General features: G+C 39.7%; 1 protein-coding gene across 3 annotated transcripts; it reads left to right on the top strand.

The window, feature by feature from the left end:
• The first annotated feature begins 447 nt into the window (after positions 1-447).
• Positions 448-17,069, top strand: kctd15a (potassium channel tetramerization domain containing 15a). Of its 3 annotated transcripts, none has more exons than XM_027136199.2 (5): positions 448-867; positions 3,370-3,545; positions 5,733-5,877; positions 10,451-10,756; positions 15,935-17,069. In XM_027136199.2, the coding sequence occupies exons 1-5, from the start codon at positions 856-858 to the stop codon at positions 16,091-16,093; spliced, it is 798 nt and encodes a 265-aa protein (XP_026992000.1). In that variant the 5' UTR covers positions 448-855; the 3' UTR covers positions 16,094-17,069. The 3 variants fall into 3 exon arrangements, with proteins under 3 accessions (XP_026992000.1, XP_026992001.1, XP_047658636.1); XM_027136200.2 differs by lacking the exon at positions 448-867 and adding an exon at positions 1,254-1,375; XM_047802680.1 differs by lacking the exon at positions 448-867 and adding an exon at positions 2,123-3,279.
• Positions 17,070-18,305: the final 1,236 nt, after the last annotated feature.

Raw genomic sequence — 18,305 nt, 5'->3', positions numbered from 1 at the left:
TCTCTCCCTCTCTCTCTTCCCGAACACATGCCATTAAAGTCGGTCGCGTCCATCCAGACGCGCACTGTAATTGAAATGGCGCGCGTGGCCTGGAGCGCTTAGTGCTCTGTCGTGCGGCGCAAGCCGATCCGCGTCACTCCGGTCTAAAGGAACAGAACAGGAGACATATAGCGACAAAACGCTGTAATGTTCAGACTTTTAGCTTTATTTAGAATAGATGCATCATCAGAAAGATCAGCAGACTATCCTCATGGTGCTCTTTTATCACCATCCCACCATCATCATCATGATTAAACTAACTCTAAATAGTCATCTCAGGTGGGTGACAGGTGAAGTTAGTTATAACCATCTAAACCGTTATGTCTCTCTCTCTCTCTCTCTCTCTCTCTCTCTCTCTCTCTCTCTCTCTCTCTCTCTCTCTCTCCCACACACACACACACACACACACACACACACACAGATTTTGCGCCAGCGTTGCGCACATACTGTATTGCTTGCTGAAACAAAAATAAAAATGAATTGAAATAAATCCGAGCATAAAGAATGACAGAGCTTTTGCACACGTGCCTCACAGGCTGAGATGTTAATGTGGTGAGGCGGGCAGAGAGGAGCTGATTGGAGCCCTAATCCTTTTCCCCCCGGGGCCGTTTTCAGAGCCCCGAGCCAGAATTCCTGTTCACTCTCCTGCACTGTTATTCGGGAAGGATCTCTGGCTTCAGTGCATTCTCTTCCTGTGTCTCACTCCAACTAAAAACGGATCTGTGAAGCAAAATAAAAAAAGATACATAAAAAAAAACAACCGAGGCCGAGACACAATCGATCTGATGTTGTAAAGAGAGCGACGCCGATTGAGCCATGACTTCCAAGGTAAGCGCGCGTCTCGTTCCCCATGGAGCTGCTTTTTGTGCAAACTCTCTGTATCTCCTCTCTGTGTAAAGCGACTTTCAAAGCCACAGCGACCTCACACACACACACACACACACACACACACACACACACACACACACACACACACACACACACACACACGCTGCCGCTGGTGTGCGCGCGGAGATGCTTTTACTTCTTGCGGATTTAAACGTCTTGCGGAATTCGGCGTGATAGTTTTCGGGTGAAATCCGGGAAGAATTGAACATTTTCGGAAAGTTATTTCTAAAGGAATAGAGATCTCCTCGAACACACACACACACACACACACACACACACACACACACACACACACACACACACACACACACACACACACACACACACACACACACAGAGAGAGAGAGAGAGAGAGAGAGAGAGAGAGAGAGAGAGAGAGAGAGAGAGAGAGAGAGAGAGAGAGAGTTCCTGATCAGATTGCATCGGACATCCTAAAATGTTTGAGACGGTAATCTTTAACTTTATTTATTTTTATATTGATTTGTTTATAAACACGTGAATCTATATTATTAGTTTATCATCACCGCGTCGTTCATGAGCTGCTCTATGGCCGCGATGCAAACGGCTGAATACTGGATATTTAGTGCACTAGATATGGTGGATGTTGCATTATTTCATAGTTTAAATAGCGCACTATATACTTAGTAGTGATATATGTGTGATTTGATGGCATTACAGGAAGCGCGACATAAGCAGTTCCAGCCTTCTCTAAAGACTAATGTGTCCAAATGCAAGATCCCTAAATGCGCAATTTGGTATAGTTCATATTTTGACCTTTCAGTAGTGCAATATGTAGTTTTGAAAGTATTTCAGACTTTAATAGTATAGTACAGGAGATGTCCATTCATTCATTCATTTACTCATTCACCTTTGGCTTGTTGTCTAGTGGAACTGGAGTTAGAATTGTAATGTAAAAAACAGTCAGCTTTTTATCACTGTATTAATCTAACTGTAATGGGAAAAAACGATTCCTGAAATATTTGAAAGGTCCTTTGATTTAAAATGTCTTTTTTTTTTGCAGCGTCTGTAGCTCTTAAAAACCAGATATTTTCATTGTGTAGTGTTATATAATTTTAATAGAGCATGAAGTGTGTAGAGATTTCAGTCTAGCTCTCAGATTTGCCTGCTTTACCTGTGACCCAGCATTTATTTGGATGCCTTTAAGGTGAGCTGTCCAAAACCTCCAAATCTGAATCTTCCCATGTTTGTATTTGTGTTGTTATTTAAGTACAATGCGCAGATGAAAATGAATGAACATGATTTGCCTACAGCACTGTGCCTGGAGCAAAGCAGCCTTAAACCATCTGCTTAACGTTTACAGGCGTCTCATATAACAGCAATTTTTAACCTCACAATAGCATTTCTGAGAGGGTGCGACTGTAAATGACAGACGTCTTTCCAAAAAAAGATCTACCATGTTGAATGAACATCTACTGTACCGGATTCACACTGTGCTTTAATGAAGACTTACAGTGTTCACTCTGATGCTGATTTGCTTCCAGCTGAAGAGCTATCATTATTTGTCGGACGGCTCTGTTCACACATTTTCCATTTTAAATACAATAATGATATCCAAGCTGTGAGCAGATATCTGATACTGATCTAATTTTATGATGTGATACATCAGAGGCATAATGGTGATCGGCTTTAAGATGGTTTATTTCCTGTGTTTAATGCAACCTCTGTATTGAGTTAGTCAACGTTTAATGAAATACATCTGATCCAGAGTTTCAGTCTCAGTACCAGTTCTGTTCATTCTGAATTACTTTCTCTTTGATTTTGATCCTGATTTATCCATACAGGTGTTTAACAACTTCTTAGACTTTCATCCTTTAACAATAACATTATATTAAATCCTGACCCACACCACAGTGAGTAATGCACAAGAACTTTGGAGCCAATAAGAAAGTCTTTTCTGATTAGAAATTTTCTCTAATACTTACTTTTCCACATCACCTGCAGATGCAGATATATTAGGCTCCAAACCAAATAGTTGGATGTCATCAAACCTTTCACATCTCACACTCACACTCACACTCACTCCCACTACCTTTAATTAGAAGTTTACACTTTCTCAGTGTTCCCTAAAGGTAGACACCTACAGTACAATCTACCCCTCTCTGTCTCTCTCCCTCTCTGGTGCTCGTTAATAAGCCTCATCCTTTCCTGCCCTCCGGTTCTGGGGGAAAAGAAACGCAATGCAAATTCTCTTAATTAGAGGTGTGCTACTAATTCTTGATCGAAATGTGGAACGAGGTGGATGTAAGAGTAATCTCATAGGTGTTGACAGGCCCGGAGTATGTATTTACGCTCATGGAATCAGGAGGGAGACTCGGAGCAGCAGTGCTGCAGGTGTGTGTGTGTGTGTGTGTGTGTGTGTGTGTGTGTGTGTATGTGCTGTGTGCTCTACTGAGAGTGTGTTTTGTGTGCGCTGATCTGCAGGAGGGAAGAAGCATGTCTCGCCTGTCTCTGACCCGCTCTCCAGTGTCTCCTCTGGCTGCACAGGGCATCCCTCTTCCTGCTCAGCTGACTAAAGCCAATGCCCCCGTCCACATCGATGTAGGAGGACACATGTACACCAGCAGCTTGGCTACACTCACAAAGTATCCAGATTCAAGGTAGGATGCTTTTATCATCTGTGCTGGAAGAGAGTGAGAACTTGGAGAGAATGTGATGTTCCCACTATTATGGATTGCCTACACACAATTCTCTTCAAGCATTTGGCTATAAATAAATCTGAACTTTTTGGTTCTTAAAGGAATAGTCCAGTGATTTTCAAACTAATCTTACACATAACCTTTGTGTTTAAGACTAACATGTGTTTCTACACATTTTCATGGGTGGTGAAGCAGATAGCATTGCCAGCTCAAAACTTCAGGATACTCAGTTTAATCCTGAGCTTGAGTTTGGGTCCTGTCCATGTGGGTTCCTCATGATTCCCAGGTTTCCTCCCAACTTAAAGAAACAAGCCTGTAGGTGGACTGGCAATGCCTAAAGTGTAGATGTGTGTGCTGCTCGTCCTGCAATAGACTTTACTGTGTATTCTTGCATCACACATGGTATTCCTGGGATTGGTTCCAGATCTAGTGTGAACCTGGCCAGGATAAGTTACTTATTGAAGATGAATGAATGAATGCATATCAAATTTAACTCATGGAATTTTAAGAGTCTAGTAGTAAAGTAAAATAAAAAATGTTGCACTTCCTGTCAGCTCCACTTGGCTATCCATAAGTCTGATTGGATGATTTAAACAAACATTAAGCATACATACAATACAGTATATACATTAAATGTGATTTGAGTAAGCATGCATGAAGAAATTTGACAAAAAAAAGATTCATTAATAAGTGAGTTTTAAGAGAGCAGGTTTAGTTTTTTTTAATGACAGGGAAACCAGTAAAGTTCTTGTTTGTGGTAATCATATAGAGACCAGACCTGTATAAGATATTGGGTTGTGAATTCTTACTTTCCTTTAATGACCACAGAACTTTAATGACAATGAGTAACAATGTTCTCTGTGCTGTTGTGAGATTATTTTTGAGGTTCAAAGTTTGCTGAAGGTTTGTGTGGGTGTTTGGGGGTTTTGTCAATTAAGACCTCATGGTCCACTGCAGTTTTGCTGTAAATACAAGTAGCGGTGCTGTGCAGACGGTTCAGAAGTGCATCTCTAAAATTCTTCCCCTCATTCTCATCCTCAGTATATTTGTCTCAGTATCTGCCCCTGACTAACAGCTATTAGCAGAAATGCTGAACTCACTGAGACAAAAATCACTATTCCGTAGAAAAGCCAACGAGTGTTTAATGATGTCAAAGCTCTGTCAATTTGACCTGAATAAAAAGTGGAGGAAACTGCACTGGACTAAATCGTGCACAAGAGGAACACTGATGCCACGTCATGGCTGCGGTGCATCTTGTTAATTTCAGGGAAATACATGCTTCAGTTAATTCGGAGGTTGTCTATAGTTTCTTGATATCTGTTTTCTGCATTGTAAATAAAAACAGACGTCTGGGTTGATCAGACAAATAAAAAGGAGCAGATTTCCCACTTGTGGTGCGGTGAAATTCCTACCTGCTGCTTCTCAACCTCAATCCTCAGAGGTCCTGCTGATCATTCAGTCCCCCACGAGAGGCAGGTGGAAAAGTGCACCACCTGTTAGAAAAATGAGAGGATGAGGAGAGCATGAGGAGAGCAAACCCTCACATCTGCTCAGCTTAACACATGCCATGGCCTCCTCTGATTTAATAATGTAGATAGAGAGACAGGGAGGAGGAGGAGAGCAGCATAGGGGAAGCGGGGGGAAAGCAGGCAGCATTTTAATTGCTTTTTAGAGAAAAAAAAAGAAAAAAGAAACTGAGATGAAAAACTAAGATTGCCTGAAGCTATATGGTGAAATTCTAACTGGGGGAACTGCAAGACCATATGAGAAAAGAAGCACCGCAGGCACAAAAGGGGGAATTGGTTTTCTTATTAAGTGTTTTGCATCAGTTTCCAGAATGGGAGGGAGAGAGAGAGAGAGGGAGAGAGAAAAAGAGAGGGAGAGAGAGAGAGAGAACATGAAATGAAATGGGAACATCTTTGCAATGACAAGATTTAAGTTGATTTAACACAAGAGCAGAAATAGTATAAGACATGAAACCAAATGTTCGACCTCATTCTTCAAACCAGGTTAAACAATAAAACTCTATTATTCTTACTGCATTTCCAATTGTCATTTTTCTGAAGTTTTGTTACAGGATTGTGATTATTAGTCTGCCTCCGCATCAAGGTTGAATTCATGTGCTGTTTATTGTTCTGTCCTCGTCAGAATCAGTCGGCTGTTTAACGGCACCGAGCCGATCGTGTTGGACAGTCTGAAACAGCACTACTTTATTGACCGGGATGGAGAGATTTTCCGTTACATTCTCAGCTACCTTCGCACCAGCAAACTGCTCCTTCCTGAGGACTTCAAGGTAAATTTGTTCCCCAAGAATTCAAACATAATGCTTGTTTATTTCACAATTAAGAGGATATTTATCTATCTATCTATCTATCTATCTATCTATCTATCTATCTATCTATCTATCTATCTATTTATTATTACTTCAAATTATATTTATTTGAAGATCACTATCAAAATAAAAAAAAAATCAATACTGAGATTTTCAGAGTAATTATTAAAATATAAACGTTCAACCCCTCAGAATAAAAGAAAAAATGTAAATACCAAAAATGACAATATAAAAAATATATAAATAATTATAAATATATTACATTAATAATCTACCGTAATAAATAAGATACAAATATATAATTATGATGGGAATATATAGATCTATACAGCTCATGTATTACAATACTACAGCTCATACAAATACTTTGCAAGCTTTGGCATTCTTTCAAGGAAAATCTCTAAAATCCTGAATTAAAAATAAAATAAAAAGGAACTAAAATTTATATTATTTCAAAGATCTGCATTTGTCAAGAGTTTGAAGGATATAACTGATTACTGTACCACATCATAAAAGATCTATCCCTCTCTTTCTACATAATTATACAGATTGGTGTTCCACAAAAGTCAGATTAGCTGTCACATATTCGCTGTGCACTAATTCAGCTAAATATCTTAACTAATAGATAGTAGTGATTAATAAAGTAGCCTTTAGAGTTATTTACTGAAAGCTCATTCACGACTGTATGTTTGAAACTAGCATTAACGTAATGTTAATGAATTAATAAATATCTTTGCTATATTTTTACAGAATTAGCCACCAGTATATTTGACACACAAGAATAAAATAGATGACCAGTCACTCTTGTCTATATGTGACAAGCTAGTTTACTAACTTAGCTAATGTTAGTTTGCTAGGTGTAATGTTACTGTATGTTTTGTCAGTTTTGACTACTGCTAAATAAAGTACTGAGGGTAGGATTAATCAGAAATCTCAGTATCTAGGCAAATACAGGTGAATCTACTGTTTGCTAGCCACTCGCTAGCTGAATTGAAAGAAGGTGGTATTTTCTAAAATGCGAAATCATGAATATTCGCAGAGTTGCCTGTTTTAAAAACGTTACAGTTACCCAGCCAGCCAAGCTTTAGGTTCAAAATAGCATCCAGCAAACAGCATGAATCAGACTGGACAGAATTGTGTAGTGAAATATCAGCAGCTTTTCCCCCAACACTTGACATGTCCTCATCATTAAGGCCAGTCAGGACCGTCTCCTCCAGAATCCCCAGCTCCTTCTGGATTTTTTCTGCATAGACAGCAGCTCAAATCATTACATCTCATTACAGTCAAGCCTCACAGTTCCGCCATCACACACTTCACTCACTGCAAGCTGGGAAATATGCAAATAACAGTGACTGACTGAATTGATCATCATTTGCAGCCCCTTCGAAATGCTGGAGGGCTTTAATTGTGCCAGGCACGTGACTGACATGCTGGGTTCACAAGATCAATCTGTTTGCCTTCATAGCGTATCCAAATAGCACCGACTCACACATCAGCTCTTTCACTCTTTGAAAATGTTTGCAAATTTACGACAGTGAAAGCTGAATTTCATTCCCCGACCGAGGAACTTGTTACTTCAGATATATACTTAGTTGCTTGTCGCTTGAGGGGAATTTTGTAAAGTGTCAAACACAATTCTGACTATTTCTGCTAATGGAAATTCAATTCACAGCGCTTTTATCAATTTCTTTGTCTAGGACCAGCTTCAAAGCGCTGCAGCTATCACGAGAAGCTATTCAGTAGTCTTCCTTTATAGTTCTCTGTATTTACTGGATTAGGTTTTCAGAAAGTTGCCTTGTGGAAGTCTCGACATATCTAACCCTTGCTACAGAGCCAGGATGAATAGCACCTTAAGACTTATATTTCCCTTTGAATTACTCCAAGCCTCAAGGCCTGAAGTCTTAGCATGCATACTGACATAGAGAGAGAGAGAGAGAGAGAGAGAGAGAGAGAGAGAGAGAGAGAGAGAGAGAGAGAGAGAAATAGGCAGACGGGGTGGGGCAAGAGGCAAGCAAATGCAGCTTCTTTTTGTGTGCACATTGAAGGTATGGCGACTTAGACGCTGGATGTTATTGTTCACTGTGGCGTAGCCTGCAGGAAAACAAGTAGTTCATACAGGGTGGAGATGAAGAGGTAACTTTTAGGAGATGCAGGGTGGAAAGAGCTTGGTGTTACACAAGCAACCCAACTGGAAACAGATCACAGAGTTTAATGACAAAGCGACAGAGAGTGAGGACTAAAAACAGAAGAATTGTTGACTGTTCCCTACCTTCAGTACCTCAGTATTAGTGTCTTAAAGGTTGCCAGGTTTTTAGGTTCTTAAAGGTTTTTCTGGTGGTTTCACAAGAGTACTGCACACATTTTCATAGCCAATGTCTGATTACACACTGAGTTTATTAGACTCTGTTTTATGTCTGTTTTGCTTTCTAGCAACTTTATAAAATCCTGACATTCCTGACACTGTGTGAGGATATCACACTTATCTAGCAAGAGTTTTAGACATTTTAACACCTTATCCAACATCATCTCTGCAGGTGTGTGTATATGTGTGTGTGTGTGTGTGTGTGTGTGTGTGTGTGTGTGTGTGTGTGTGTGTGTGTGTATAAATATAGCAGCAACAGTAGTACTAGTAGCAGTGGTAGTAGAGGTAACAGTAGTACTGGTAGAAGAGTTAACGGTAGAAAAGTGGCAGAGGTAGTAGTAGTAAATGCAACAGTATTAATAGTAGTAATAGTAGCAACAGTAGTCGAAGCAGAAATATTAGCAGCAGAAGTAATAGTAGTAGAAAAATAATTAGCAGTAGCAGCAGTAGTAGTAGTTTACCTAAGCAGAAAATGGTCTTAATAAGGACACTTGCTTTTAGCCATGTTGTTTTTCTCCATCAATTTCTCTGATATTCATATGAAACCGATCTCTCTATTGTTAAATGAGTGGGTTTTGACTATGTTGTTTTAATGCTAGAAGTCAGTGGCAGTGCCATCTGGTCTAGTGGAAGATAGTAGGGGTAAGAGTGCTGGGGTGAAGTGGCTTTAGGGCACAAAGACCCTCAGGGCAACACAGACAATCTGTGCTGCCAAACCAGAGAGTTTGTGTGTGTGTGTGTGTGTGTGTGTGTGTGTGTGTGTGTGTGTGTGTGTGTGTGTGTGTGTACACCACAGTATGAGCAATTTTGCAGACCTACATGGTGCTATGAGTTAGTATACGGCTGTTGTTCAGAGCAGTGATTGGAAAACTACTGATTTCATTGGTACCATTTTGAATCTCAGGGAAGAACCTGTGGCTTTCTTGCGAGTATATTCCATCTAAGGTGTAATGTGTAGGTCAGACCTATGACTGGGACCAGGATGCTTCTTGTGTGTTTTCTCATTGTCATATATATCATCATAAATACTCAGGGCAACATTAGTATCAATAGATCAATATGACTTGATGGTAGAACGTTTTAAACTATGGCTCAGACATTAATAACAGTGATGAAAAACAAAAAATTCCAATAATAGTAGTCTTGGACATATTTACACCCACAGACCTCCTTCATTATTAAAGTAAAAATCATTAAAGTAAAATAAATCATATAATCAGATGAAAGTAAAATAATAATTAAACCTGTGAACAGCCACATGTTGTTACTGATGTGTGTTTCATGTGTCATTTAGCATTGATGTCAATTCTGGCTGAAAATTTGTGGCCAAATCCACAAAATTTACAACTTACACTTTTGATAGCAAACAGATAAAATGCTAGACATTTACACAACATTTTTGTTGTGGTTGAAATACATGCAAAAGTACATATCTAAAGTTTTACTATGTGACGTTTTACATCACCACATACAGTATGTTTAAAATAATAAGAACCGAAAAATCATTTTAGGAAATTGATGTTTATAAAAGAGACATGCTTTTTTTTGTACTACATGAAAATGTATCAGTGTTGTTTTGTAAATTATATCATATATTTGGCATGTTTTTGGAAATTTTTAACATTTGGAATTGGCTTTAGATTGGTTTGATAATGGTTGTATTTTCAAGACCTGGCAACCTGTAGGGCAGTAAAACTGAGGCAGGCAACAAAAATAACAAATGCCAAATTACGATAAATAGTAAATAAATAACAGGTGCAACAAATCTGAGACAGCAAAGTATGCTTAATCACCTTAATGACGATATGCTAACTTATTTACTGTTTAGAACATCATGTGGTTTGACTCCAAATTTTAACGCACTCTAATGAGACCTAATAAAATGTTAGTCATCGGCTAATCTATAAGCTATGCTGCAATGTTAGCAGGAGCTGCTGCTCAAGTTAGCTGACCGTATATTAATTAACCAGCATGATATTTAGGCTTTAACTTTAACTGAACAAATAATTGGAACAGATCAGGAAGATGATTTAAGAGATTTCTTTGCTTGAGCAGCACCATCATGTATTTGCTATTACAAGCACCTTCCTGATGTTAGCATACATTTCTTTATCCAGGCACGATTGTACACTGTCTGTATCCTCACTGAAAGCTGCTCTGTGGGTTGTGTAGGAGTTCCAGCTGCTGTATGAGGAGGCACGTTATTACCAGCTGAGTCCGATGGTGAAAGAGCTAGAGCGCTGGAAGCAGGAGCGAGAGCAGCGGCGTAAGGGTCAGCCCTGTGAATGCCTGGTGGTGCGTGTGACCCCTGACCTTGGCGAGAGGATCGCGCTGAGTGGAGACAAAGCTCTCATCGAGGAGATCTTCCCTGAGACGGGAGATGTCATGTGCAACTCTGTCAACGCTGGCTGGAACCAGGACCCCACTCACGTTATTCGCTTTCCCCTGAACGGATACTGCAGACTCAATTCCGTACAGGTACAGTTCCTCATGTAGAGTTCCACATGTTTCACACCCAGCCTTCCCTGCCATGAATAAATCGTTCTTTAGTGGTCCACTCAGAGTCACTGCAGTTTCATCCTGAGGAGTCTAGTGAGTACGCTGCTATAAAAATAAATTCAGTAAAACTGATTTAAAGCACATGGGGTAGTACTGCTAGAGGAGGTTGTATGTCCAGGGATGGTTTCTGTTATCACAAATACTGATTTTTTTAAAAAAAAATTTTCACAGAAAGCATCAGGAGGTGATTTGTATCCCAATGCAGTCTTTGGTTTTCTGTGTATTTTGTACTTTTGTGTGGTTCGATCAGATTCTACAGTATCAATATCAGACTTTTGCTGATTATGTAAATAGTTAATGAAGAGTGCAACAGCTTCCCAACATTTGACTGACTTCTCTGGGAGAAAACAGAAACGTACTAATGTGTGACTGACCCTGTAGGCCCAAAGACAGACGAATGCAAGTGTATATTTCCCTCTGTATTTAATCGATCTCTAATTATACAAGCAGCAATGCCAAGATATAAGTAAAAAAAAATTTGGAAGTCACCTTATGTAAATGGTTGGAATGTATCATAGATTTATAATGTGCTTCAATATCAGCTATAGGATAACTGTCTGAGTATTAGCACTGTTTTATATATGTAGATGTGCGAGATCAAGCTTTGCAATTAGATTATTATTAGATAACATACAGTATAGGCTGCAACAGAACACCTGAGGTAAAATGTTGGCTTTTATACTCTGTATACAATTTAATATGACCAAGCTATCTTTACAAAATTTAAAGAATTGAAAAATTTAGCATTACTTGCTCCAAACCACACTCCAGCTAGTATCTAGCTAGCTGCTTGTTTGCTTGCTTGACTAGCATTATTTAACTTTATGCCTTAGCCTATAGAAGTCCATAATCCATCATTATTTGGTTAATAGATTCTTTCCTCCAGTTTTATTGTTTTCCAGTCATGTAAGTTGTCTTCAGTTTTAAAAAATGATTAGCCCCCATTAATGTCCCCATCTACGGCACTGAGGAGTTCTGCACTTTATTTAAATATTTACAAAGATTTAAATCTCAGGGATCACAAGCAGTTTGCTAACTTGCCTGTCCAATGACTACATCTTCAGATTGACTCAATTCTATCGGTCATGTTAACAGATAGAAATAACAGTGTAAGAAGGTAACTAGCACAAACTAGCATTAGCTATTATCCACCAGAACACTATCGATCATTTTCACCACCAAAGATGATTGATGTACGAGTATTCTTTGCTTTATTTCATCCATTTCTGGTTGAAGTGCAGAAGCACAGTAGTACAGCCATACAGGGTAATGTCAGACGTGCTGGTTCTCTCTCTCTCTCATACACACACACACACACACACACACACACACACACACACAACTTACTTTACTCTTTATGTCCCTGTCTTTATTCACTGCACATCATGTGTGTAGATGAGATGCGTGATCAGGAAGCAAACTGTGTTCACTGAAAAGTTTGAGATGTGTAAAGAATGTTAGAAAGCAGGATTGGGGCAAGAGTGTCACACAGGAAGAAGTAGACGGAGATAAACGGTGTGAGGGAGAGAGGATAACGCTGGCAGGTGTTGATAAAGGTGTAGATACACAGCTGCAAAGGTGCAGTTCTGCCCCATGAGATGTTATTACAGCCCCATAGAGTCAGAAAATACCATTAATTACCACTCACTATATTTTCGACCCAGTACTAAGTAGAACATTAGAATCCTGGTGCTAAGACTCAGTGAAGTGCCCTTGTGCAGAGAAAAACAGGAAATGTCTTCAGGCAGAATTTTCATACATGGATATTAATTATATGTAAAAGAAATCGTGTGTTTGTTTGAATGTGTGGGTTTAAATTTATTCCAGAATTCAACCATATAAATATGGTGTATAAATACATTGTCCTGCTTTCAGACAGATGAATTCTGTAGAAGGAGCAGTTAATCCCCTCTCTGATCCTTTTACATCATTATTCAATTCCAATTTGATTCTATTTATTTGTATATCGCTTTAAACTATAGACATTGCAATAGAAGCGTTACGGAAATCCAGATGTTGATTTCGATCCTAAATGAACAAAGCCAGATGTGACAGACAAGGAAAAACTCCCGGTCACATCATAAATCTTGACTCTAAGGAACACAATAGTCTGGTTTCTGAGTGACACCCGATAGTAACATCATAAACTATTTATTACACATCCATAGCTAGATGTTATAAAGTCAGACAGCATTAGGTGTGTTAAAACGATGCGCATTCAGAGTAAGCATTATAGATTTCTATGATTACAACAGCAGTTCTGAGTTACAGCGATACAATATCCTGGTGGGATTCAGACTGATTTAAAAAATGCTATGTATAATAGCATTTAATTAATTAAAAAAATGAACAGAAATATGGAAAATTCAGGATCAATCTGCTTGTCCCTAATCGCCAGCATGTACCTGTTCATGATGTGCTATTACCTTTTAGTGTGAGTGCACACGCACGCACACAGTAATGTAGGGCGCCTCTAACGTAGGGATACAGAGAGTCTTAAATGAAGGGAGAAATCGAGGGGAAAATGATATGCATAATTTATTTTTAACTCATCCTCAAGACAAATCCCTTCTTTTTTAAAAAGCGCTCCAGCATATGTGCCTGCAGCGGTTTAAACACACATATTACATTTTTAATACCTACTTTGGTTTCTTTAAACAACCTAAACTGGTTTACGCTCCTTTTTACACACGCTTAATTGACTTACAGTATAACTAATCGCTGCATCTGCTAACTCCGCTTTCCTGCCCTTGCACACCCGACTGTTCGTATCACGCTAGAGGTGCAGATCTTTCTTCCTTGCTTGCCACGTCAGGTGCTCTGGAGCCCAACCTGTCATGAGGAAGATGAGAAAGCAATAAAAAAAAATAAAAAAATAAGCAGATGAATTAACTAAGGAGACAGCGAGAGAGAGACTGATTCAGATAGAGAGACTAAGAGTCAGAGCCAGAGAGACCAAAACAAAATGAAAGAGTGGGTTAGAGAGAGAGATGGAGAGAAAGAGAGAGACAGAGACAGAAAGAAATAGAACATGAGAGACAGAGAGAGAAACAAACGGACATCAAAAATGTGAAGAGGGGCAAAGACAAAGAATTAGAGTGCAAGTGATAGTCAGATATACAGAGACGGAGAGAGGGAAAGAAGGAGAGACAGACAGGTTTAGAGTTACAGAGTCAGAGATACAGAGAGATACTCTTCAGAGAGAGAGAGAGAGAGAGAGCTATAGATTTGTAGAAGCGAGTACACAGTGATGCAGGTTTCTGAGTCATGGCTGTGAGTGTTTCAATGGTTTCAGTCTGTTTTTTTTTTGTTTTTTTTACTGCATTCGTAAAGCACATGTTCATTTTGGTGCTGCTGTCATTCAGTAAAGTTTAGAAAGTCGCATTCAGTGATTGCGTCACCTATTCATCTGTTCTCCTAATCTCTTCTCCTCTCACCGAGGACCAGCAGATGAATTCATTCCCCCTCTTACTACTTACTGAAATTCTGCTGGAGGATTCTAGAGAGAGGAGAAGGGTGGACATTTTACTCACAGCCCCATGATTCGACTGAGTGTTATTATTATTTTTTTTCGTTGGAGGAACTTTTATCTGGCTCACTTGCCTTGAGGCACAACTTTCATTTTCATGTGAAGCATACTTGAAAGAAGTGGAGGAGTGAGTAGTGAATACTCCAGACTGCATGTGTTGAATTTCAAAAAAATCTACAAGTACTGTGCCAGATAAAACATGTCAGTGATCTGTGGACGAGCAAGTGACAGGGTTTGCAGAGAGCTCGCTTACTCGTGGATCTCTGACGTTGGCGGAGTGCGAGTGTGTTGTCAAGGTTGCGGGAAAAGAAGCCGCTGATTTGGTTTCGGTTGTCAGACGGGGAAACGCTTCGCTTTTGACTCCTCATCAAACTCCAGTAAACAGCTCCAGGGAGAGTCTGAGTTCTCATCTTTACTGGACTGTCTGAAGAGGGAAATGTTGCAGGCAAAAAAAGCCTGATATATTAATAATAAAATATATATAACCTTTTATAAACAAGGAACAAAATAAAATACATGGTGGCGTGTCATTATGGGAAAACAGTCAAGAACAGGCTAATATAAAGGTTTTATTGCTCTTATACCACAGCAATCTGCTTTTTAATGAACAGAACGCAATTTTTATCCTTTTTTTTGCTTACATTTAAATGTCCACAACATTAGATCATCCTGTTATCACTGGCATTATATGACTATTACATGGTTGTTCCGTCACCAGGCTGCTTTTGTCAAGATGATAACTGAAAGAAATGCAGCTTGACATGTTACAGAGAAACTGGAGAGCAGACTGAAGCATTTGGGTCAAAGCACAAAATGATCCCATTTCTACTTGTAACAAAGACTTTCTTAGAAATACAGATTGTGTGTGTTACTTATGAGCACAGTAACATAAAACAAGCACACTTTAGCTCACTTATTACTATGGATTAAATACAAGAATTCGGATTGTTGTGGTATATTTTGCAGATTAAATAAATCACTCTGAGACAGAGAGAGTACCAGAAGCTAGTTAGCCAGCTAGCTATTGAAGTTAGCTAATGCTAGTGATGAACACACTATTTGCTGCTTTGTCTACTGATAACTAACTCACTGAAAACATCATGATACAAGTTGAAACACAGCTAATGAAAACTCATACCAAAAACACCACCATAAAAGCATTACCAGTTAGCTAGCCGGCTAGCTAGTTTGAACAGTTGTATTTGTGGATTCTGTGTAAAGGTATATACAGTAGGTGTTCCTAGTTACTACATTATTCATTTCCTATTAACAAGAAAATAGACACCAACAATCAAAACTGCTGTATTGAATTAATCACTGATATTAAGTTAGCTAGCTAATAACTGGCTGCAGCTAAAAGTTTACTGGTAGCACATCATTCTCTTTTTTTGCACATATTAAGTACAAAAATCACATCAATGGTCTCAAACATCAGAAATGTTCCTCATTTATTAGTTAAAATGACCTCATAATCTATTCATTGACTGCAATGTTATGGAGAACATGAAACTTATAGATGGATTGTCTGAATTATCCTCACTGATATTAACCTCACTGTTTTTGTTCAGGTGCTGGAGAGATTGTTCCAGAAAGGCTTCACCATGGTGGCATCGTGTGGCGGAGGTGTGGACTCGTCTCAGTTCAGCGAGTACATCCTCAGTCGGGAGGACAGACGCTGTCAGACCATCCACACACCCATCCGGATAAAACAGGAGCCGTTGGACTAGAACTAACTCCTCCGTCAGAAGATCTGCTGTGGACTGGGAGCTGGGTGTGTTCTTCTCCGCTGGCTCAGTGGACTACTTTTAGGAGCCCATTGTGATGGAACTCGATACTCGACTGAACTCAAGCCTCAGTAGAGGGACATGTTTAAAAGGCCAAGATTGCATACTGTATCATTTGGTCTTCCACTCCCATTAACACTGTTGGTATAATATTCAGTCATGACCTTGTTTGTGTTTAAAACAAAAATCTTTTTACACAATAATCCACGTTCCAGTTTTTCCATCTCTACTGTGGACCATCTCCTGCTCCAGTCTTCTGTAAATCAGATCCTTGCATGTTTTTCCAAGAGCAGAGGCATTTTTATGATGATTGTGGAGTGGAGAAGTGCTTTCTAGCTGGCTGGCATTGTGGGCAAAGCCATATTCCATAGTCATATTTTTTTTCTTTATCCTCCGATGCTGCAATAGCGACATCCTCACTGCGATGGAGCGTTTCCTTCTAATCTCCTGCTGCTTAGTGACCTTCACCATGACAGGAATAGTTCCTGAACGCTTTAACTGAAGTGTTCTAGATGTGTGTGTGTGACATCACACAGATCTACACTTTACAGAAATCCAATTCAATAATCATCTAAGCCATGTGTATCGGTACATCTGTAGTTCAGAGGTAGGAGAGGGACTGCTTACAACACAGCCACAGGAAAGTGTGTCTAAACTTAAGCAAGAGCTCACATCCAACAGCAAACCTCGATCCTGCATCAAAGTGTGTTAGCCGGCTGAAAAACACAACGATTTGGTCCAATCAGATTTACCCAACATTTTTGTGGTTTAAGCGATTTCAAATCTTACTTATAGTTGTTGTTGCACGCTTCATATTCCATCATATTTAATGATTTCATATTAAAAACATAGATGATTATGGTTCCCAGGCGTTCTAATATGGAGAGACCAACAAATTGCATGGTCTCAAGGTGGAAGGGATAGAATTACTCTCAGCCCCGTCAATCAGAGCCATACTAGCCAATAGTGAGCCATCTTGTACGCATCAGAGGGCAGTTAGTGATCCCCGAGTGTGTTCAGCCACCCAGCAGTTATGAAAAGATGCGCTGGCTTCATGAATATAGCATGTAGGACTTGACACTGGAATAAAATTAGCTTTTAATGATCCATAGAAAAATATGCATGATGGATCTCTTCATTGCTGCCCTGAAGGTCCCAGAGTATGCAAGAAATATTGCAAGAATTCTAGATTGTCAGTACTATGGCTATGAAATCAGTAACCCAGATTATTTATTTTGGCAAGTTTGGCTTCTTTCTACGGCCCAGAACACGATAAAAGCCATGAGTCAACGTAACTACGATGATAACCGCGGTTTCAATCAGGTGGCTTCCTGAAATTCAAATTCCCTCTTTCAGCTTCGTGTATTCAAACAAACAAAGGAACAACATGCTCATGCTGCTTGGCGAGACCACAACCAAACATCCTCTGGAGACGCACTTGCCCGTACGTTCTCCTGATGGAGGCAGCTTTAGGTGGATAATTCTGTTCACTAAACAAATGCTTGACTCTACTGCAGCAGTACAGGGATTAGTGTGCAGCTCAAGGCTTCTTTAGGGCTCCGGGAGAAAAACCACGGGTCAGAGAGAAGCCAACCTCCTCTTCCGAACTCCCCCCAGGAGCCGAGGTCACTTTCCCACAATCCATTTAGTCAGCCAATCCTCCCCAGGCTAACAAAGGCCCAGTCATGATGTGGGGGAAGAATAATCACGAAAGGTTACTTATGTGGCAGGAAAACACCGGATGATGCTTAATGTGTTGTAAAAGTACACATTTAATAAGCAGAGTGTTTTTCAAGGCGTTCTCCACAGAAACGGACGGCAGGGGCGAAGGTCAACGAAATGCCAACACACACTACACGATCACATGCTGAGTGTTAGAGCAGAAAGACAGAATGAACTGCTGAGACCGGGGAGCTCGTTATGCTTTGTTATTCTTCAAAATTGTTCCATCTCTGCGATCGTGTGGGATGTTTTGGCGGCTTGATGAAGCCCTTTAGCAAATACACAAAATAAATCTTTACTCCAGCTGTACAGTTCTTAACCACAGCCTCAGAAGCGGATCTGGGAGCTCACCCTCGGACTTCCGACTGCGGGAAAACGAAATTCTATTTAAACGCTCTTCTAATCGGTGTTGTGTCAAATGTATAATTACAGT

This window comes from Tachysurus fulvidraco, chromosome 17, assembly GCF_022655615.1.
Source record: "Tachysurus fulvidraco isolate hzauxx_2018 chromosome 17, HZAU_PFXX_2.0, whole genome shotgun sequence".
NCBI lineage: Eukaryota > Metazoa > Chordata > Actinopteri > Siluriformes > Bagridae > Tachysurus > Tachysurus fulvidraco.
This window is presented reverse-complemented; position numbering and strand designations above follow the sequence as displayed.